The sequence below is a fragment of the Convolutriloba macropyga genome, chromosome 12 (genome assembly GCF_964194025.1).
Source record: "Convolutriloba macropyga chromosome 12, txConMacr16.3, whole genome shotgun sequence".
Classification (NCBI taxonomy): Eukaryota; Metazoa; Xenacoelomorpha; order Acoela; family Convolutidae; genus Convolutriloba; species Convolutriloba macropyga.
In genome coordinates this window covers 101,791-116,518 of record NC_134479.1, presented here as the reverse complement: position 1 = coordinate 116,518, position 14,728 = coordinate 101,791, and the positions used below count along the sequence as shown (strand labels likewise).

The 14,728-nt window shown below is 30.6% G+C and overlaps 1 protein-coding gene across 1 annotated transcript in view; it reads left to right on the top strand.

Annotated features, from left to right (window-relative positions):
* Positions 1–14,728, top strand: part of LOC142350936 (uncharacterized) — a 129,172-nt gene that overhangs the window by 22,143 nt on the left and 92,301 nt on the right. The window contains exons 2-4 of the mRNA XM_075402962.1: positions 11,259–11,380; positions 11,634–11,940; positions 14,521–14,603. Of these exons, the coding sequence (XP_075259077.1) occupies positions 11,259–11,380; positions 11,634–11,940; positions 14,521–14,603 (512 nt within the window). The remainder of the gene's footprint in view (positions 1–11,258; positions 11,381–11,633; positions 11,941–14,520; positions 14,604–14,728) is intronic.

Below are 14,728 nucleotides of genomic sequence, written 5' to 3'. Positions count from 1 at the left end.
TTTTTAGTTAGGGATAATGTATATGAGTTTTCAGAAGGATTTACTGATTTTCTTACTAAATCAAATGTAACATATGATGATAAGGTTGAAGAAGATGAAAACAAAATTAAAAGGTTTTTAAAGGATATTAGATATGATTTAGGAAAAGGGGATAAGAAAAGCGCTAGATATAGAACAATAAAACGTATAATGGAGGTAAGAGATGATATATTTGGCAGGGGATTAAATGGCAACCCAAACAATTTAGTAGAAAGACTAGAATTATTAATACTAGAAACAAAAGCTGGTCATGATGGGTTATATGATGAAATGCTAGATATATCTAAGCAACTATTATCTATGAATATTATTAATCAAAACCAACTAGATAATTTTGTTTTTAATTATGGTAAATAGGTGAAACCATGACTACGTCCATCAGGGAACCTGCTTCGCAGATGACTATTTCCATAAATAAAACGTTAGAAAAACAACAACAACAACAACTAGCTAAAGAAGTATTCAGTCCTCAAATAACAAAGTTTGAAAGACAAAGAATAATACCACTATATAAAGATGAAACATGGTCAGCTGATTTAATTGATAAGTCATCTCTAAGTAAATACAATAATAATTATAAGTTTATATTAACAGTTATAGATATATTCACAAAATATGCATGGGCTATTCCTTTAAAGAACAAATCTGGTTTATCTATAACTAATGGTTTTAAAATAGTATTAAGTGAACATTCACTAGGTGGTTCTGAACCTAGAAAACCAGAAAAGTTATGGGTAGATAGAGGTAGTGAGTTTTACAATAAAACATTTAAATCTTTACTTAAAGAATTTGGAACCGGCAAAGCCGCTTCAGGGATAGAGCTATATTCTACTTATAGTGATTTAAAGGCTGTGTTTATAGAGAGATTTAATAGAACATTATTACACATAATAAATAAAACAATGTTCATCAACGGTGAGGGTAATTGGGTAAATATATTAAATGATGCTGTTGTAACATATAACAATAACATTCACTCAACAATTAATATGACACCAGTTGACGCTTCTAATAATCCTGATAAAGTTAAATACTATGTTAATTCTACCAAAGCAACACCAAAATTTAAAGTTGGTGATTATGTTAGAAATCCAGATAAACGTAATATCTTCTCTAAAGGTTACACTTCTAATTGGAATAGAGAATTGTTTAAAGTTAATGAACTTCTAAAAACACAACCACCAACTTATAAAATAGGAGATATTAATGGTGAGATAATAGAAGGTAAATATTACGAACAGGAATTATTAAAATCTGAGTTTGATTTTGAATCTAATAAAAAAGTTTTAGAATCATTAAATATATTTCTTAAAATAAATAATGACAAGAAACAGATTCAATCAGGCTAAACACCAATCAACAACAACATCAACAAACAACCTAACATTAAGTAAGGCTCGTGGGTTATTCCCAGAAGATAATGATAATATTGATATGAAGGATACCTATAAAATTACAAATGTACATCCTCCGATAGATGAAAAAGATGTTGTTAATAAAGAGTATTGTGACAATAACTTATTATTCTCTTCTAATAAAATAGGCATTTTAAGTAGAAACATAACTGAACTAAGAAAGGGTGACTTTGATAAAGTTACAACTAAAACATTACAACTAAATGAAACACAAGTTAATGAAGAACTAATTAATAAGTTTATTGAATCAACCAAATGAAGTCAGAAATACTGTTAAGTTTTGTAATAAAGTTGCTGCAGATACTATCTCTAAATATAATCAATTAAAGCAAGAATTTGATAATAATAAGTTTAATCAGAATATAACTAACATACAACTAGATGAAATGTTAACTAAAGGTCTGAGAGAAATGAAAGAATACAATAAATCTCTTAGAGGTGTTATAGTATAATATATAATTGCTATACTTTTACAAAGTAAGTTACGTGATAATAAAGAGAAAGATAGACTTGAGATGCATCATAGTTTTAATCAAGAAGATATAATGAAAGAAATAGAAAGAATTTTTACTAATGAAAATAAGCAAAGCAATGACCAATCCAACAGCACCAAGTGAGAGATTACTATATCCAGACTTATCATCAGTATCAGAACGATTGATACGTGAAGCTGCTGAGAAACAGATCAGCAATGCTGCAACTGCCAATGAATAGTTGATAAACGAAAAGATTCAAGCTAATAATAAATTTAACAACAATATTAACATTATAAAAGATATTAGAAATTATTATGAAACTGAAACTAATAACTATAATAAGAAGCTAAGCAGATATAAGAATTATATTAACGTAGCTGAGATAACAGAAATAGTATTATCATCTATAGCAACAACTGCAACAACAACATCGGTTGCATTAACAGGTATAGGATTAGCTTATTCTATGCCAACAGCTTTTGCTACAGCAACTGTTTGTGGTTCATTATCAAAAACAATTAATACTAAAATTAGAAATAAAATTATAAAGTATTCACAAATGTATATTTTAAGTAAACAGTTTAGTGATAATTTTAGTAAACTATATACTAAATCAATGAATGATAATAAAATAGATAATGATGAGTATAATGAGTTTGTTAAGTTATATGAGGATTATAAGAAGAATAAGAAAAATAAGTTGAGTTTTTTTTTGGATTAAAGATATTAGTGCTTAGTAATAACAATGTTTTTAGTAATAATAATATTAGTATTAATATTTATCGATAAATATATAATCATAATCATAGCTATAATCATAATCATAATCATAAACATAATCATAATCAAATAATTATCTTTTCTTTGTACCTAAGTATAACCCACTACCTTTTTGTACTACCTTTATACCTTCACCAGTATTTGCAAATTTAATTAAATCAGGCGTGGCTGATAAAGCAGCTTTAGGGTTTCTAGATGCAGCTGCACTTCCTATTTTACTTGCTATTTCTAATGCTCTTACTGGATTATTAGCAACTTTCTTTCCGAAATTAACCGTAGCTTTACCAACACTTTTAAAGAAATCTTTAAGTCCTTCTGCTTCTATTGTTGCATCAGATACTGTCATTGATTTATTCCTTCTACAAAAAACACAATTACCTTTTAACATTTTAGTACCTTTTGAAGTGATAGCTCCTCTTATATTAACAGTACCACTATAATGTCTACCTCCAACACAATATGAATTAGTTTTGAACTTATTTAAAAGACTCATTTCTATATATAAAAAAGAATGGAAGTTAAAAAGTATAATCCCTTTGTTGTTATTAAGCCTAAACCCAAGCCTAGGTCTAAGCCCAAGGTTAGACCTAAGCCTAAGATTAAGCTTGAAGCTGGAGGTTTGGCTCTAGAGAATAAAAAGAAATTAGGCATTAATTATGCTAAAGGTTTTGTTAATACTAATAAGAATTAGTTAGGTATTAACAAGAGTAACAATTAGAGCTGACTAGCTATAAATATAAGTATAAGTATATGGTTATGTATAAGTAAAAGTATATAATTATAACAATAACTATATTATACTATAATTATAAATTATCGCTAGAGTTATATCTAAAATTATAATTATCGCTAGAGTTATATCTATGACTTAAATTATATCTATGACTTAAATTATATCTATGATATTATATCAACCATCTTATTACCATCACTATTCACACTAATAACCTTTCTAGTTAAAACTAATGCATGACATATAACATCTGCAACTGCAGCACTAAATTTAAAAATAATTTGTATTGGTTGTGGACTTATATGATCCCTTTGATATCTAGTATCGAATACATATATTCTATAATTACTTTTGAATGTTCTATGATTTATATGTGGTTTTATATTATGTGGTAGCCCATTATAATCTTTATTAAAGCTAACAATCTCTTTAAAAGCCTCATTATAATTATTGGTTCCATAATTAATATTCATTCTATCCTCGGGATAAAACTCACTACCAATCTTACAATAACATTCAGTAACATTCATTACATCAAATGTACTTGCATCATGAGTTTGTTCATTAACATTATTATTTTTAAAACCAACTATTATATATTGCGGTCTTTCCATACCACTTTCCATACCTAGATCAAACAAGAAGTTAGTAGCATTGGGTACATTCTTATAAAATGTCTTTCTTTCATAATAACTAAAGTATACATTATTCTTTTTACTTAAACCCTTTTGCACAATAATTCTATTATCATTACTAGGATCAATACTAGGTACACACCATGATATATCTCTAATTTCTATATTACCATCATTAGCAACTGCACCAGGATTAGCATTAACTCTATATAGAGCTCTATCATTATTATTTCTTTTTAATAATAGTTTAAATCCTAAACCATATATAATCTTTTCTAAATCATTTACGAAACCAAATAGATCACTCATCTCAATCATCATATACATATGACCTCGTTGTGCAGCAATATGGTCACCTTTAAGTCGACTATCTCTATTGCCCTGATTTCTAACAAAACCACTCTCATATTCATCATCAGTACTAGTTAATAACTTATACATCAATAGATTAGGATGACAATGATCTATATATTCAATAGTCCTACCACCACTAGTTTCAAGCTTAATTGAAATAAACAATGCCATCATACCATAATTAACTAATCTGATATTAGCATCAATAGCAAATACACCACCAGCATCATCTGATACAACAAGCTCTATCTCTAGATATGAATCACGCAAATTTAAGTGATTCTCTTCTCTATTGAGTATGATTTTAATGTTAGTATTAACCGTATTCATTGTTGCCAGGTTATTTGGTTTATATTTTATAATCTTACTTTTATGTATATCATTATTATAACCATAAGTTGTATCCAAATTAAAATCCATCTTTATTAGATAAAAAATGACAGACAACTTGATTTTGTATGAACTACAAAATATACACGAAGCTTTAACTAAAACTAAGAAGAACATACACTTAACTTTAGAATGATAAAACCAACAGAAAAGTTTAACTTTAGTGAACCTATACTTAATACAACAAAATTAGGTTTAATTAGATTATCTGTTTATAATTCAGTGTTTAATGTGAATAGGAGAAACAATCAATTCTTATATGCTAGTACTGTTATAGAAGATGATGAACCTTTACCTCGGGCTCTTAGCTCTGACCCTAACTTTAACTAAAGTATACATTATTCTTTTTACTTAAACCCTTTTGCACAATAATTCTATTATCATTACTAGGATCAATACTAGGTACACACCATGATATATCTCTAATTTCTATATTACCATCATTAGCAACTGCACCAGGATTAGCATTAACTCTATATAGAGCTCTGTCATTATTATTTCTTTTTAATAATAGTTTAAATCCTAAACCATATATAATCTTTTCTAAATCATTTACGAAACCAAATAGATCACTCATCTCAATCATCATATACATATGACCTCGTTGTGCAGCAATATGGTCACATTTAAGTCGACTATCTTTATTGCCCTGATTTCCAACAAAACCACTCTCATAACACTTAACTTTAGAATGATAAAACCAACAGAAAAGTTTAACTTTAGTGAACCTATACTTAATACAACAAAATTAGGTTTAATTAGATTATCTGTTTATAATTCAGTGTTTAATGTGAATAGGAGAAACAATCAATTCTTATATGCTAGTACTGTTATAGAAGATGATGAACCTTTACCTCGGGCTCTTAGCTCTGACCCTAACTTTAAACCTATCTCTACCTCAAGCCCAAACATTACATCTATACTTAATCATAATTATAAAGGAATCCCATTGCTATATTCAACTATTACACCGGGAGCATATGAGTTAACTGATATAGCAGAATTAATAAAAGAAGAAACTGATGGTAATGTTATAATAGAACCTGATAAGAATATGATGAAATGTTTAATGGAAATAAAACAAGGAGCACTCAGCTTTGATATAGAAAACTCACTAGCCTCATTACTAGGATTTAGAAAAATAGTTTATAAAGAAAGGTAAATATACATCTCAGAAAATTGTTGATATTCTGGGTTTTAGTACTATTAACATTCATTGTAATGTGATATCTGGAGCTAAAGATAATGGTAAAGATACAGACATACTATATACTTTTAATCTAACTGAACCACCAGGTTACTTGATAAATATTCTACCAACTAATATCTTGTATCAAAATGTAACTAAAGATAGAATAGAAAATATAGAATTTCATATTAAAGATGAGCATGGAAGACCTATAGACTTTAATGGTGATGTATTAAGTTTTACTTTACATCTGTGTTAACAACTTCGTTGATCTGATTTACACTTACACTTATCTGTGAAGCAGGTTCCCCCGATACTTGTACTTACACTTATCTACGAAGCAGGTTCCCTAATACTTGTACTTAGACTTAGACTTACACTTAAATTAAACTACAAAACTCTCCGATCCCAATTAATTCTTAGTTTACCATTAATATTTTTGTTTTTAGTTAGATCAATGACAATATAATTATAAGGCTCTTTCCATACCTTATTACATATATTAGCAAAATCATTATAACTAAGTTCAACATTATTAAAGAAATTTTGATATATAGATATAAGGACTTTACCTCTTTGTTCAAATAAAATAAATAGATTACAATTCTCTCTAACACTGTCTATCCAGAGAGAACAGGTTTTGATTAAGATATATCAAATTGCAATTATTATGTCTAGCTCTACAAAAGTATTCATTAATAACTGGTTCTTTGGCTCTAACATCATCAAATATCATTAGTTTCTTTAAGTCTTTGGGTAGTTTATCAGGAGATGGTAAATCTTTTATATCTTTAATAAATTCAACATATGCTTTTGGGTTTATTCTTTCTATACCATGGTACTGATCACCAGTAGGTCCAATGATTTATAGCTTATCAAAGTATATACTAGCTAGAATTAGTTTTTTTAATAAGAATGTCTTACCACATTCACTAGGACCAGATATTATACATCTAAAGTTATCTGGGAATGCGGCTTCAGTAATTATATCATCATCATTTAGCCATGAATATAGATCATCATTTATATTTACAGATATCGGTGAAACCGCTTCACGGATATTATTAGTAGGACTATTACTAATGCTATTACTATTGCTATTCCTATTAGATTTACTCCTTTGATATTTTTCATCTAATAGATATTTAAAATTATCTCTATCATTATCATTATCCTTATCATTATTAGCAAAGCTACTTCGTAGATCATTATCATTAACATTATCATTATCACTATCATTATCATTATCATTATCATTGACATTATCATTATTAGCAAAGCTACTTCGTAGATCTTTATCAATGACAATATCACTATCATTCTTAGCAAAGCTACTTCGTAGATCATTATCATTATCACTAACATTAACATTATCATTATCATTAACATTATTAGCAAAGCTACTTCGTAGATCATTATCATTATCATTAACATTAACATTATCGTTAACATCACCTCCACTACAATTCAAAAAAAACACTCATTATAAATTCCTGGATATTTACATTGATTAACTGGAATATTCAAAGCACTTTTAATTCTAAGTCCTCTATCAATAAGATAGATCATGTATAAACAATAAGCCCCACAATAAGATTCATCATATTGTTGTATTTTCTCATTAGAGCCTAGATCAACATTTTCTTCTAAAAATAAAGGTGGAGTTTCTACACCAAAACTATCAAAGTAATATGTTGGACCACCTTCTCTTCTTATAACTAAAACCCAATGTGTACCTTCAGTTGGATGTAGATTTACAAAAATGTTAAAGATAGGATCCCTGATACTATCTGGAGTTTGATCCTTCATTACAATCTCAATTGGTGTTAGACTTATATCTTTACCTAAATCTTTTATTCTGATATCACTCATAGCATTATTATCAATATTAAATTTATTATTGAATTCCTCAAAAGTTAGGATGAGCATTTTTTTATAATAAAATTATTAAATCTAAGTCTAAGTCTAAGTCTAAATCTAAATCTAAATCAAATCTATATTTATTATATAAAAAAGGAAACAGGTAGCGCAGTTTTTATTATTATTATTATTATTATTGGAATTTGTTATATAATATATGATTCAAGACCAAGTAAATATACAAAACTAGAAGAAAGCTTTGGTGGATTTATGAATAGGAGTCTAGTTAGATTTGAATATGAAAAGTCACCACTATATACTATTGTTTATGGTGGAACTGGAACGGGTAAAACATATTTTATTAGACAATACTTAAAGTTATACTTAGACCATGACCAAGTTCAAGATCAAGTTCAAGATCAAGTTCAACATCAAGTTCAAGATCAAGATCCGCGAAGCGGTAACACCGATCGAGTTCAAGATCAAGACCAAAGGTCCATAGTTATAGTTTGTAAAGATGACAGAGACTGGATAGATCCTGAGTCTAATAAGTTTTTTACTGGGTTTAATAAATGTGATATAAATATGATCACAAAAAATATTATGCATAAATTTCAAAATTGTGTAATAGTACTTGATGATATGGGTGATAGGTTAAATAAGGATATAGGTTATTATTTTACTGAAGGTAGACATTATAATATTCAAATGATTGTAATGTGCCATAAACCAGCTCAAATAACTAATACGGCAAGAATGAGTTGTGATACTATTTATTTAACAACTTATAATGGGCCTGACCTATTTAAAAACTTTAATGAGATATATAAATGTGAACATGACTTCAATGAAATAATTAGTGAATTAAATAGTAACTATTATAATTGTACAGATGGAATGTCAGATGAACTTCGTTATGGTATAATTAAATATAATAAAAAGGAAAATACTTTTATTATTATTAGTAGTAATAGAACAATGATATATGATTCAAGAGTTGGTTTCCTTGATTTAAAAGCTCTTAGTTTAAAAGATGATTTAGAAGGAGAAGATATAAATAAACTTATAGCATATATGAAACCACTAATTATGATTAATGCAACAGATAGAAATGTTATTAATCATGATAATTATCAGTTTTATTTTAACAAATTTCTTACTTTAAATGATATTAAAATTCAGAATGATGTTTTAACAAAAGAGATGATTAAGGGAAATGGTATGAAAATTTTATCAAATATTGGTGGAATTATAGGCACAGGTTTATTTATATTTAATTTTTTTTATCCTGATATAATATCAAGAAATGCTGGATTTGTAGCAATGGGAGCAAGCACAATGTTTAGTAGAGTAAATACATTAGTTAACGTTGGATATGGAGAAGAGTTGGAAGGTGAAACACGGACAAAGTCCGATTCCTCGATCTGCAAAGCAGGTTCCATGATCCAAGAGGAATATATAGATCTGCGAAGCAGTTTCACTGATCAGGGAAGCAGTTTGGTAAACCACAAACAAAGTTCGTATACTGATCAGTGTAACTGTGACTTCGTCAATGAAGAGATGGGAATTTTGAATAGAAAGGGAGGAATGTTTTTAAACAAACTATATATAAATAATGAAGAATTTAGAGAAGAGATTATAAATTTCGTTAAAGATAAAAAAGAATTAGACCTTGATTTGATTTTAGATAAAAGATGTAAAACTAATACACTCAATACTTTAGGAAATAAATATTTAACAGAGTGTATCACATCTAAAGATAATACTAACGATTCAATTGAAATCGTGGCTAAATATTATCAACAAAGTTTGTACACCGATTCTACAACATAGATAATATTATCTGCGAATTTGCAAAACAACTCCGTTGAGCAGTTTGGTAAACCACGAACAAAGTTCGTTGGAGAACCACGAGCAAAGCTCGTTCACTGATAATTTTATCTATTAAAAATGCTTTTACAATGTTTAGAGTGTAACTATAAATGTGGAAACATTGCTGTTTTAAAATATCATTACGAATCATTTCATAAAGATAAAACTGATAAATGTATGTGTGGTAATATAATATTAAGTGGTTTTTGTGCTAATGATTTTTCCCCATGGGGTTGTTCTTTAAAAAATGAATCTAGTTCTAGTTCTTATTCTAGTTCTAACCCTAGTTCTAATTCTAATTCTAATTCTAGTTCCAACCCTAGTTCTAGTTCTAACCCTAATTCTAACTCTAGTTCTAACCCTAGTTCTAGTTCCTATTCTAGTTCTGGTTCTGGTTATAACCCCAGTTCTAGCTCTAGTTCTGGTTCTGGTTCTATCTATGACTATAACTCTAACTCAGATCCTAACCCCAACCCTAACCCTAACCTTATCCCCAACCCTAACCCTAACCTTATCCCTAACCCTAACCTTAACCCCAGCTCAGAAGTATTAACTAGATGTTGTAATAAGTGTAATCATATAAAACCACTAAATAATTTTGATGAGGGTAAGTATACATGTAGAAGTTGTACTTCAGCTAAAATTAATTGTCCATATTGTACTTCTGTTGTGAGATATGATGGGATACGGGCTCATGTAAAGAAACAACATCCAGATATAGAATTGAGTAGAGGATTTAGTAGAAATATAACTGATCGGTGTAACTGCTTCGCGGATAAAACAATTAATCCTAGTTGGCGAAGTCCTGGAGCTGTAAGTCCTTTAGTTATTAACCAAACAGAGGATCTGCGAAGCAGTTTCACTGATAGTTGTTCATGTAAATACTATAATTTTGTATCATTTCTTATTAATAATGGAATAATTATAGAAAAAATAAAAGAAAATATAAATTTATTGAAAAGTATAGATAATTTGAAATAAAAAGTATAAAAAATAAAAAAATATCAAAAAAGAGGGATTCACTTTTTAAGAGCGAAAAAGAGCGATCTTTTCTACTGGGGATCACTCCGAATAAGAGTGAATCACTCTTAAAGAGTGAAATGTAAATTTTGCTTTGATTTTTTGATTTTTTGTTTTTATTTTTGATTTTAATTGATTTTTTATTGAATTTAGAGCTAATATATAGTAGTGGATAAAACAAGGGATTCAACAAACAGTAAAATTTGGCCCGATTCGACATGCGCGATTAGCGTTAGGAGAAAGGGACACATTTTACTGGTGGTTGAATCCCTTGTTTTATCCACTACTGCAAATTCAGCCCTGTCTACTCCAGTGGAATACAGGTGGAATTGCTGAGAAAAAAGGTGAACTAAAGAGGCAAATTCCACTCTGTCCACTTTTTCATCATCATCCACAATTTTTAACGGTGGAATACTGTGTCCACCCCTATCCTCGACCCGTAGGTTTGTGTGGTTTGAAGGTAGTGGTGTTATTGTTATTGGGATTGCGATTTAGGAAGTGGACTTGTCTGCTTCTGTTGTGTTTTCAACTTCCTCCACTTCATCTGAGGAGGAAAAGGAAGACAAGAGAGAAGAGGAAGCAGGAGAAGGAGAGAAGGAAGAAGAAATCCCACACAAGTCTCCCGCTTCCCTTCCTCTCACTCCTAACACATTAGTCAAGATAGACTCCAACTTCAACACACACCTCACCTTCACACACCCAAACTATTTTTTCATCTACATTCTGCTCACATCCAAACAAATATTTTGTTCTCAGATATTCCCCTCTTCCCATATCCCTCATGTTTCCAGACGGTGTTGTTTTGGTTGTTGTTCTCTTTGGGCAACAGTTGGATGTTTGAGACAGATGTGAGAGGGAGAGGGGGAGGAGAAAGGAGGGGAAAGGAGCAAGCGGCCAATCTGTGGGGGGTGAATCAGATGAGAAGACGAGAGAGCGGAGAGGGGAGGATAGAGACAGTCCGGCAGCCCCAAAGCACACCCAGTCGTGGGTAACAGGGCATGGAAGAAAGGAGGAAGAGGAGGATGGGGAGGACGAGGATGGAAGGAGGAGGCCTCCCAGTGTAGTGCCCTCGTTTCTCTCCTTTTTAACCAGACAGCCAAGTGAAGTGTCTCCCAGGCCAGCCCCACCCCAACCAAACCCATCATCACCCCTCCTCACTCGCACACAGACAACGCAGGTTTATACACACAACTAACACTCCTTTTTATTAATAGCCGCACAGCGATAGCTGGGGATATTATTGGCCTTCTCTTGGTTTTTTACAATTCAAAGAATTTGAATTGTATTGGGGCGCTGTCTTTTTTTACGACTCGAAGAGGAGTATTGGAGAAGTCCTTTTTTTAATCAATTATATTGGAGTGATTTTTGAAGCGGGAAATGAAACGCCTGAAAAAATTCGGTGTGATTTTGGTGCTGAACAAAAGTGAAGAGTGGAACGAAAAGAGAGTGGTTTTTGTTCATACCGCTGTTTTTGAGAGAGCGAGAAATTGATGTGTGAAAAAATTTTCTCTAAGCGAGCGAAATTTTTTGTTCACGTGCGGCATTTTAAAGCAGTTTTTTTCATTTATTTTGGTTAAGAGGTTTGGTTATGATTTTGTTTTAATTTTATGATAATTTTATGATAATTCGGAGGTTTTTAATGTATTTTGCTGATTTTCGGGCTAATTTTTGCGTTTTTTTTTTACTATTATTTTGTTTTACTGGCTCAAATGGGTATTGAAGAAACCCCTTCTATTTGAGAAAATTTATGAGAACAATTGGTTACAATTTTGTGGGTAAGAATCATTTTTTTTTGAGAAATATGACAAAAAAACGGCGAAAATTGGAACTATTTTTCTTAATTTTTCAGTTTTTTTCTCTTTTTTTTTCTCTGTTTTTAGCTAAAATTCTTTGCCTATTATGACTTGCCTATTGTTTTGCGAACATCTGGATACCCTATTGGCTGAAGGGAATTTGTCTTTGGATTTATATGTTTTTTGAAATATTAAAAAATTTAGTAACTTTTTCCAGTTTTTCAGTGAAAGTTGTTTTTAAGAGCTTTTTTTCCATATTTTAGCCTAAAGTATTTTCTTCAAAATTCACATTAGCGGTTTTTTAAGTACTAGTTGTTTTTATGAAGTAATTTTGGCAGAGATAGCTTTTCGGGATCTCAATTTATAACAAAATTTGATCAGATTTTTTATCATGTTTTAATAGATTTGGTTTTATTGTTTTCTTTTTTGTTTCATGACTTTGTTTCGAGATAACCATAAATTAGTGAAGGCACGTTTTGTTTAATGAGTAGTTGAATGGCGTTTAAATGTGTTTTCACTTCGAGTCGTCTCCGGAATTCTTCCGGCTATGTTTTTTTTAAGATCTGTTCACACATTTTCATGATTTTTGAAGTCAAATTGGAGTAGTGATTTTGGTCACGCCAAAACAGGAAATGGAGCGAAAACGCGAGTGGTTTTGCGGCGTGAAATTTTTTTGCTCCAAATTTAAAATAGAGTGAGAAAACGGTGTTTGAACAAAGATTCGCTTTCTCGCTAGTGGTTTTTTTGTTCACATGCGGCAATTTCATTTTGATTTTTACTGTTTTTTTTCGATTTTTTCGATCGGTTTTTTTTTCTAAATGGTTTTTCCAATCCTTTCATAGTCCATTCTAAGTCTGTTTAGTCAATGAAATTTCTTTGAATTGTACGTCAGGACTTGTCCTGCTATGTTTTTTTATTTTGTCATGATTATTGTTACGACCATATGACGTCACAGCCACCTTTTGTTCATTCGTTCATGCAATTTCAACTGAATTGCATGTGTGACGTCGTTTTTCGCTCTTAGTGGAGCGAGTTTTTTATAGCTGCGAAGCTGTAAGCTGAGCGTAGCTATATTGCGGTGCTCTTGGTTTTTTTTGTTTCGTCTTCTGACGCTCTTTTTTCGTTTTACATTTGTTCACACAGCAAAGCTGCAAAAGTCAAATTTTCTGAATGACTTCTTCCTCTCACTAACGGAATTTGCGCGCGTGACGTCACTTCTCACTGCTTTAGCAAAAGTTTTTAGGTTATTTGCGTGATTAGATTTTGATCATACGTGACTTACCTCACTCAATAAAATGACTTTTGCACTTTAAAACTTAAGTTTAATTTGAATTTGTTTAAGGTCAAAGGAACTCATATGTTCAGTAAAGTTCCTTAATAAGAGGTTTCTGTGGAATGAATTATAACACGCTTTATTAATTTATCGCTGAATGTTTTTTTGCCTAGTTTTTTGAGCGGCGTCGATTTTTTTTTCAGTTTAGATCTGTATCTGTTTCTATCTCTATTATATGGCACGCAGGTCTATTCTTTCGCAGCTATTCCGGCAATCTGCCGGCTATGTTTGTTCATGCGCGTGATTAAATTTTTGGTCACACTTGACTTACCTCACTATCAAAAATGACTTCCTCACTTTGAAATTGACTTTTATTTACTTTAATTCAAAGAGATAAGGTCAAATGGATGTGTGTCACTCTAAATGAAGGTTATTTGAGATCAGCTAATAGAGGCAGCAAAAACTTATACAGATTTTTAAAATCAAAATATAACAGATCAGCCTTCAATGAAAAGACGAATTTTTTGGTCTGTCTTTTTTACTGTTTCTTTAGACTGTCGATCTACGAATCTATTGCGGCTATTTTCTGGCAATCTGCCAGCTATGTTTATGAATTGTTTGCCACTGTCATTCAATACTTGATACTCAGTGAAGAATGAAGTGAATGGAGAGAGAGAGAGAGTCTCTTTAGGAAATGACACCACTTGCACCTGAGGATACTAGGTGGAAGAGAAGGAGACAACATGGACATGATCATGTCAAGAGGAGAGAGAGGTATCACCACAAGTATTACTCATACAAGTATTACTACACCATCCCTCTCAAACTGAATTTGTAGCAACCATTTGGGTCACACAATAGTTAGAAATTATTGATTGCTCCCAAACAAAATTTGATGC